Source organism: Carcharodon carcharias, chromosome 24 (assembly GCF_017639515.1).
Source record: "Carcharodon carcharias isolate sCarCar2 chromosome 24, sCarCar2.pri, whole genome shotgun sequence".
Lineage (NCBI taxonomy): Eukaryota > Metazoa > Chordata > Chondrichthyes > Lamniformes > Lamnidae > Carcharodon > Carcharodon carcharias.
The window spans coordinates 479,089-489,088 of record NC_054490.1 but is presented as its reverse complement, the minus strand read 5'-3'; the positions used below and the strand labels follow the sequence as shown (position 1 = coordinate 489,088).

The window sequence follows — 10,000 nt, the reverse complement described above, 5'->3', positions numbered from 1 at the left end:
CTTCATATCCCTCCAAAACCTCATCACCTCCAACCCTCCGAGTCTCTGTAACCCCCTCAAACCCCCTCCCCGTCTCTGTAACCCCCTCAAACCCCCTCCCCGTCTCTGTAACCCCCTCAAACCCCCTCCCCGTCTCTGTAACCCCCTCAAACCCCCTCCCCGTCTCTGTAACCTCCTCCAGCCCCTACAACCCTATCTATGTAACCTCCTCCATTCCCTACACCCCTCCCTATCTCTGTAACCTCCTCCATTCCCTACACCCCTCCCTATCTCTGTAACCTCCTCCATTCCCTACAACCCTCCCTATTTCTGTAACCTCCTCCAGCCCCTACAACCCTCCCTATCTCTGTAACCTCCTCCAGCCCCTACAACCCTCCCTATCTCTGTAACTTCCTCCAGCCCCTACGAACTTCCCTATCTCTGTAACCCTCCTACGACCCTCCGAGATCTCTGCGCTCCCCAAATTCCGGCCTCTTGACCATCTCCCGATTTTAATCGCTCCACCATTGGCGGCCGTGCCTTCAGCTGCCTGGGGCCCTGAGCTCTGGAATGCCCTCCATAAACCTCTCCCTCTCTCTGTCTCGGTCTCTTCTCTTTTTAGACGTTGCTTAAAACCTCCCTCTTTGACCAAACCTTTGGTCAGCTGACCAAACATCGCCTCACGTATCTCAGGGTCAAAGGTTGCTGGATAATGGCTCCTGTGAAGCGCTCTGGAACATTTGACAATGCTATAGGTGTTGAATATCTGCAAGGAGGTGTTGGTGGTTGTCACAGGGTAAAGTCACTGAGTCGGTTATATCCCATGCAGAGAATAGTCGAGGGGACGAATTCCTGCTCCTAACGTTCCTACATTCCCTATTTTTCCAGGTTAATACGGGCTTCAGGGGGTCTCAGTGGGCAGCAGCGTCGCCTTGAGATGCTCTCTCCCTCCTCCAACTCCCTTGCCGGCTGGGATCTTGCTGTGCGCATGATGGCGGACACCTCGGTCCACACACAAACAGGCACCTGCGCTTTGGGACGAAACAACCTACCTGCCGACCGGAGGGTGGCACGAGTCCCAGAAGGCTTCTGAGCCGAGTGATCGCTTCTCCCCCCACCCCTCCCCCCACCATCAGATCCGCTCACGAGCTCTCATCTGGAAAGGCCGGGCTCTGTCAATGTTCTTCCACATGGGAGGCCGAGCAGAGGCCTCTTCCACCACTCCCCTCTCCCACCTGCCCCTCATGAAGGATCCCAATGGACCTCAGTGGGTCAAGGCCATGGAGGGAGCTCTCCCCAGTGTCCCGATGCTTATCCCACAGCTCAATATCACATTCGTCTGCTCACTGCCTGTGGGAAGTTGCTGCGCGGCAATTGGCTTCTCCCCCTTCCCCCCCACAAACTTCCTACATTAGATCAGGGACCAGCCGTCCAGACCACAACCTTCCTCTAGTGACTGACGGGCTTTGGGTTATCAGGAAGTTGTCAAAGGCTCCGTTCAGCCTCTTCATAGCCTCGTCATTTCGATCGATGGCACGAAACAGGAAAGGGTTTGGGGTCGTGGACAGTGGGAGTGAAGGGGAAGGATTTGGGTCCATTGGGATTGTGTACAGTGAGAGTGAATGGGAAGGGGTTTGGATCCATTGGGATTGTGTACAGTGGGAGTGAATGGGAAGGGGTTTGGATCCATTGGGATTGTGTACAGTGGGAGTGAATGGGAAGGGGTTTGGATCCATTGGGATTGTGTACAGTGGGAGTGAACGGGAAGGGGTTTGGGTCCATTGGGAATGTGTACAGTGGGAGTAAACGGGAAGGGGCTTAGGTCCATTGGGATTGTGTACAGCGGGAGTGAAGGGGAAGGAATTTGGGTCCATTGGGATTGTGGACAGTGGGTGTGAACAGGAAGGGGTTTGGGTCCATTGGGATTGTGTACAGTGGGAGTGAATGGGAAGGGGTTTGCGTCCATTGGGATTGTGTACAGTGGGAGTGAACAGGAAGGAGTTTGGGTCCATTTTAGAATTGCATGGAAATGTTTGAAACACTTGCCAAATATTTGACTTTTCAAACTGATCCCCACTATGTCTACAGAGTCAGTACAATGACTGCTTTTAACAGCAGGACACTTACACAGTGGCCCTCAAGCGCTATTTCATCATGAAAAGACCTTGAATGTTCAAATCTATCTTCCACTGCAGGAGGTTTTTCTGGTTACCAGGTCCAGCTTGGTGTGTGTGAAGCAGAGTGCAAAGTGCTATTTGCTCTGCAGTTAATCAGTAACTGCACCAGAGCGAGCGAGGGTTCAGAGAGTACCCGAGCATAAATCACAGGAAACAACTTCAGAATCATCCTGACACAATGAGCCTCAACACACCCAGTGCACTGCCCCATGTCAGAATTCAACTGCAACACACCCTTCCCATTCACTCCCACTGTACACAATCCCATAGGACCCAACGCCCTTCCCATTCACTCCCACTGTACACAACCCCAATGGACCCAAACCCCTTCCTGTTCACTCCCACTGTACACAATCCCAAAGGACCCAACGCCCTTCCCATTCACTCCCACTGTACACAATCCCAATGGACCTAAACCCCTTCCCCTTCACTCCCACTGTACACAATCCTAATGGACCCAAACCCCTTCCCCTTCACTCCCACTGTACACAATCCCAATGGACCCAAACCCCTTCCCATTCACTCCCACTGTCCATAATCCCAATGGACCCAAACCCCTTCCCCTTCACTCCCACTGTACACAATCCTAATGGACCCAAACCCCTTCCCATTCACTCCCATTGTCCACAATCCCAATGGACCCAAACCCCATCCCGTTCACTCCCACTGTACACAATCCCAATGGACTGAAACCCCTTCCCGTTCACTCCCACTGTCCACAATCCCAATGGACCCAAACCCCTTCCTGTTCACTCCCATTGTGCACAATCCCAATGGACCCAAACCCCTTCCCATTCACTCCCACTGTACACAATCCCAATGGACCAAACCCCTTCCCGTTCACTCCCACTGTCCACAATCCCAATGGACCCAAACCCCTTCCCCTTCACTCCCACTGTACACAATCCCGATGGACCCAAACCCCTTCCCCTTCACTCCCACTGTACACAATCCCAATGGACCCAAACCCCTTCCCCTTCACTCCTACTGTACACAATCCCAATGGACCCAAACCCCTTCCCCTTCACTCCCACTGTACACAATCCCAATGGACCCAAACCACTTCCCCTTCACTCCCACTGTACACAATCCCGATGGACCCAAACCCCTTCCCATTCACTCCCACTGTCCACAAAAATTCCAAAACTCCCCTGTCCAGTTCCATCGCGGATGTCCGGCCTCCAGCCGCGTTCCCGCCAAACCTGCCGCCCTCCTCTCCCCCGCGGGCAATGACACAACAAACACAGCAGCAGAGGGGGGGGGGGGGGGAAGGGGGCTGCCACTCGGCCCATCGCGCCCGTGCTAGCTCGCCGACGGAGCCAACCCCTCTCAGCAGCCACGCCTCCTGGCTCTTGCCCGCCCTAACACTCCCACCTCCCCCACCCTCCCCTGCAAACCCATCCCCCCCTTCGGCCCACCATCCAAGTCCACCCTCTTTGGGAGCCTGGGCCCAATTCTGCTCCCCACGGCGGCGCAGTCCTGGCCGGGAAGGGGGTTACGTCAGGAGAATGAGGAAAGGGGAGACAAGTTCACACACCACCCCCACCCCCGGTTTTCTCTACCTGGCTGTTACCTGATGCCTCCCTAGTTACCACCGCCCGCCACCCCGGCTTCTCAGGATGCAGGTTGGCACCGAATTGGCCAACATGCAAGTCCCACCAGGTCGGCCGGGCAATGTGAAATGTCCGAGCAAGCGGCTGGGTGGACAATGACGTTGGTCGCAAGTCAAAAAATGGCCCAGTTTGGCTATTATATTTAACAAACTAAAATAAAATCAGCAGCCCTGCTGGGGGAGAGGCCGCACCTTCATCCCCGGCCTCAATGACTGAGACTGACCTTCAGCAGCGAGCGCCGCAGTCTCTGCCGGTGGATGCAGGGAAGGAGAGGTGGGGGGTGCTGGGGAAAGCAGTGGAAGGCTTTCCATCTCTTAATCTTTCGGGCTGTTGAAACGTGCCCCGCCCCACCCCCCCCCCTCCCCCCCCGGCCCTCATCGATAGGGCCGGGACAGTGTTGAGCCAACAGCCTTCAGACCCTTCGGGAGGTCCACAGAGGGACCGAGGCCTCAGAGTTAAGCAGGGAGGCACGGAGAAAGGCAGGGACACGCTGTCAGGGTAATGTAGAGGGAGCTCTACACAGTATCTAACCCGTGCTGTACCTGCCCTGGGAGCGCTCGATGCTGATACTGGATATAAAGTGGGGGGAGGGACACACTGTCATGGGGGAAGATGGGTTGGGGTTGGGAAATCGAGGGAGACGGGACGGGGGGGGGAAAATCGAGGGAGACGGGACGGGGGGGGGGAAAATCGAGGGAGACGGGACGGGGGGGGGAAAATCGAGGGAGACGGGACGGGGGGGGAAAATCGAGGGAGACGGGACGGGGGGGGAAAAATCGAGGGAGACGGGACGGGGAGGGGAAAATCGAGGGAGACGGGACGGGGGGGGAAAATCGAGGGAGACGGGACGGGGGGGGGAAAATCGAGGGAGACGGGACGGGGGGGGGAAATCGAGGGAGACGGGACGGGGGGGGGAAATCGAGGGAGACGGGACGGGGGGGGAAATCGAGGGAGACGGGACGGGGGGGGGAAATCGAGGGAGACGGGACGGGGGGGGGGAAATCGAGGGAGACGGGACGGGGGGGGAAATCGAGGGAGACGGGACGGGGGGGGGAAATCGAGGGAGACGGGACGGTGGGGGGAAATCGAGGGAGACGGGACGGGGGGGGGAAATCGAGGGAGACGGGACGGGGGGGGGAAATCGAGGGAGACGGGACGGGGGGGGAAATCGAGGGAGACGGGACGGGGGGGGAAATCGAGGGAGACGGGACGGGGGGGAAATCGAGGGAGACGGGACGGGGGGGGAAATCGAGGGAGACGGGACGGGGGGGGAAATCGAGGGAGACGGGACGGGGGGGAAAATCGAGGGAGACGGGACGGGGGGGAAAATCGAGGGAGACGGGACGGGGGGGAAAATCGAGGGAGACGGGACGGGGGGGAAAATCGAGGGAGACGGGACGGGGGGGAAAATCGAGGGAGACGGGACGGGGGGGGGAAATCGAGGGAGACGGGACGGGGGGGGGGAAATCGAGGGAGACGGGACGGGGGGGGAAATCGAGGGAGACGGGACGGGGGGGAAATCGAGGGAGACGGGACGGGGGGGAAATCGAGGGAGACGGGACGGGGGGGAAATCGAGGGAGACGGGACGGGGGGGGAAATCGAGGGAGACGGGACGGGGGGGAAATCGAGGGAGACGGGACGGGGGGGAAATCGAGGGAGACGGGACGGGGGGGAAATCGAGGGAGACGGGACGGGGGGGAAATCGAGGGAGACTGGACGGGGGGGAAATCGAGGGAGACGGGACGGGGGGAACATCGAGGGAGACGGGACGGGGGGAACATCGAGGGAGACGGGACGGGGGGGAAATCGAGGGAGACGGGACGGGGGGGAAATCGAGGGAGACGGGACGGGGGGGAAATCGAGGGAGACGGGACGGGGGGGAAAATCGAGGGAGACGGGACGGGGGGGAAAATCGAGGGAGACGGGACGGGGGGGAAAATCGAGGGAGACGGGATGGGGGGAACATCGAGGGAGACGGGATGGGGGGAACATCGAGGGAGACGGGATGGGGGGGGAAATCGAGGGAGACGGGATGGGGGGGAACATCGAGGGAGACGGGATGGGGGGGAATTGAGGGAGAAGGGATGGGGGGGAATCGAGGGAGAAGGGATGGGGGGGGAAATCAGGGGAGGGTCATGGGTCAAATTGGAGAAGTGGGGAAGAGTCGGAGCCCGAGGGTCTGGGAAAGTTGCAGCTAGGGGAACACGGGGAAGCCGCAAGGGTTTTGGAGAGGGCGGGACAGGGAGGGTTTGCAAGCTGGGGAGAAGCATGTGGTAGAGGGATGAGCCGAGAGAGATGGAGAGAGAGAGAGAGAGAGAGAGAGAGAGAGATGGGAAGAGGGAAAGAGAGATGGAGAGAGAGAGAGAGAGAGAGAGAGGGGGATGGAGAAGCTGAAATGGGATGCGATGGGATGGCGAGGTCAATCCAAGATGGTGGATGGGTGAGCGTGGCTGGATTGACCCCGAGGAGTTAAACGAGGATTACCTGCCACTGCCAGCTGAGGGTCCCGTTGCCGTTGGCGATGGAGGGCCCCATCCCATCGGACCCCAGCTTCACACGCTGTAGCTGCAGTGAGACGCCTCGCCTCTCGTCCTCAAGTGCCCGGGTCAGCTTCTCGAACTGGGCCTCCTGCTCCTTGACAGAGGCCAGAATGCTGGCCGTTGACTCAACATCAGAGTCATCCATGGTGGCACCCGCCTAGGGGCAGGAGGAGGGTGGGGGGGGCAAATAATTGCTTTTTATTTATATATTTGTATATAAATCTCTCTCTCTCTCTCTCGCTCTGCATATATATCAAAATAAAAACAGCCCCCCAAAAACCTGTCCCACGTTCTGGGTGACAACTGAAGATTCATGAGCGAGAGAGAGAGAGAGAGAGAGAGAGAGAGAGAGAGAAAGGAGGAGTAGGGTGGGGGAGAACACAGAGAGAGAGAGGGAGAGAGGGAGAGAGAGAGAGAGAGAGAGAGAGAGACAGAGAACAAAAGAGCAAAGGTCAGATTTTCAGAGGTCACAGAGTACAAACCGAGGCCACAACTCAAAATGGTCCGAATTATTCACCGTCCCCCCCCCCCCCACCTCATTCAACCCCCCCCTCTCTCAATCAGATACGCCCCTCGTTCAAACGTAATAATATAACCCCCCATTCAGCTCCCCCCCTCCTCGAGCCTGTTACACAGGAACAGGAGGAGGCCCCATTCAGCCCCCTCTTCCTCGAGCCTGTTACACAGGAACAGGAGGAGGCCCCATTCAGCCCCCTCTTCCTCGAGCCTGTTACACAGGAACAGGAGGAGGCCCCATTCAGCCCCCCTCCTCCTCAAGCCTGTTACACAGGAACAGGAGGAGGCCCCATTCAGCCCCCCTCCTCCTCAAGCCTGTTACACAGGGACAGGAGGAGACCCCATTCAGCCCCCTCCTGGAGCCTGATACACAGGAACAGGAGGAGGCCCCATTCAGCTCCCTCCTGGAGCCTGTTACACTCATGGTGGAACTGTATTTCAACTCCACCTACCCACCTTGGTTAAGTGAGCCGAAATACTAACAATCCTATCGAAAAAAATCATATTTTGCTATTTGCAATTGACCCCCAAGCACAACATCCTGAGGGGTTTTGGGGGCTGGTGGTGAGGTGGAAAGGGGCCTGCAAAGCACAGTGCTGCAATGAGTTAGAGACTTCCACTCCCATTTGTGTGAACAAATGCTTCCTTGACTTTGGCCCCTGACTCTCAGTTGAAGTTCCTGCCCCCTTGTTCTAGGCTCCACCACACTGTCCACCGTCCCCTCCCATCACAAGAGGGAATATAGTTACTCCCTATCCATTCTACCAAATCCTTCAATTGCTTCAACACCTCCATCAGATCATCCCTTCACCTGCGACACTAAGAGAATACAAGCCTAGTTAGCATAACCACTCCTCTTCATTAAACCCCATAAATATATATATATATTTACGCGCACAATATATATATATATATATTTACGCGCACAATTAAATATATATATATATTTACGCGCACAATTAAATATATATATATATTTACGCGCACAATTAAATATATATATATATATTTACACACACAGTTAAATATATATATTTACACGTACGATTAAATAGATATATATATTTACGTGCACAATTATATATATACTTACACGCAGGATTTAATATATATTTACACGCACAATTAAATATATACATATGTATTTATACACACAATTATATATATATTTACACGCACAATTATATATATATATATTTATGCACACGATTAAATATATATATATTTACACATATAATTAAATAGATATATATATATATTTATGCACACGATTAAATATATATATATTTACACATACAATTAAATAGGTATATATATTTACGTGCACAATTATATATATATATATATATATATATATATATACATACACACGCAGGATTTAATATATATATTTACACGCACAATTAAATATATACATATGTATTTACACGCTCAATTATATATATATTTAAGCGCACAATCATATATATATATATTTATGCACACGATTAAATAAATATATATTTACACGTACAATTAAATTGATATATATTTACGCACACAATTATATATATATATTTACACGCAGGATTTTATACATATACTTTTACACGCAGGATTTAATATATATATATATTTACACACAATTAAATATATACATGTATTTACATGCACAATTATATATATATTTATGCACATGATTATTATATATATTTACAAGTACAATTAAATAGATATATATTTATGCGCACACACACACACATATATATACACACACACACGCAGGCTTTAATATATATATATTTACACACAATTAAATATATACATATGTATTTACACGCACAATTATATATATATTTACACGCACATGATTAAATATATATATATTTACATGTACAATTAAATAGATATATATTATTTATGCGCACATATATATATATATATATACACACACACGCAGGATTTTATATATATATTTACACAATTAAATATATACATATGTATTTACACGCACAATTATATATATATTTACATGCACAATTATATATATTTACGCACATGATTAAATATATATATTTACACGTACAATTAAATAGATATATATTTACGCGCACAATTATATATATATATTTGCAGGATTTAATATATATATATTTACACAAATTAAATATATACATATGTATTCACACGCACAATTATATATATTTACACGCACATGATTAAATATATATATTTACACGTACAATTAAATAGATATATATATTTACGTGCACAATTATATATATATATATATATATACATACACACGCAGGATTTAATATATATTTTTACACGCACAATTAAATATATACACATATGTATTTACGTGCACAATTATAAATATAGATATATTTACATGCACAATTATACATACTCAATTAAATATATACATACACAATTTTATATATATATATATATATATATATGTATGTATATATATACACACACACAATGAAGTAAATATATATTTACGCGCACTATATACACATGCGCACAATTTGAGCTCGAGTTCACACGCTCCTTTCATCACTGAATCAACGATCCATTTGAAACATTCAGACCCAGCCCTGCCCACCCAAAGTCCGCAAAAACATCTGGACAACCAGAGCGAGCAGGCTCCTTTCCAGGTGGCAGCTACGGCTCGGGGGAGAGCAGCCGAGCCTCTTGCCTCAGAAGGTCAAGGACTCAAGCTGACAATGCCCAGCACAGGGCCTTGGGGTGGGGGCGTGACTGTGTCCCAGGGCGGGAGGTCAGTACCGAGGGAATGCCGCACTGCCGGATGTGCTATATTTAAAAGGAGGGCCCTGTCCAGGATGGAGAAGCTCCCATGACCGCTAGTGGATCAGCGGGGAGGAAGGGGAGGGGGAGGGCGCGAGGGGAGGGGCAGGGGCAGGGGGAGGGGCAGGGGGAGAACATCCTCTTCATCAAATGACCCTGTCAAACCCTCCAAGAATTGTACACGTTTCAACGCGCCAGCATCGTGTTTATCTGAACCCCGGGAAGTGGGTGGCCCCATTCCCCCTTGACCTCTCCCCGCGGGTCAATCGCTCCCCCAAAACTCCCCTCCTCCTGGGAATCCCACCGAGCGAATCCTTCTCCCGTTCCCCTCGCCTCCACATCCACCCTCAGGCGTTCAACAAACCATACGTACCCCCT

The 10,000-nt window shown here is 51.5% G+C and overlaps 1 protein-coding gene across 6 annotated transcripts in view; it reads right to left on the bottom strand.

Annotated features, from left to right (window-relative positions):
• The window catches only part of ctnnd1 (catenin (cadherin-associated protein), delta 1), a 172,182-nt gene that overhangs the window by 72,029 nt on the left and 90,153 nt on the right, over positions 1–10,000 (bottom strand). For 4 of the 6 annotated variants that reach the window (XM_041173964.1, XM_041173965.1, XM_041173962.1 and 1 more), the window contains one exon: positions 6,255–6,467. The exons of the other annotated variants lie outside the window; for them this stretch is intronic. In XM_041173964.1, coding sequence (XP_041029898.1) covers positions 6,255–6,455 — 201 coding nt within the window. In that variant the 5' untranslated portion in view covers positions 6,456–6,467. Of the gene's footprint in view, positions 1–6,254; positions 6,468–10,000 lie in introns of those variants that run through there. 6 annotated transcript variants of the gene reach the window in all.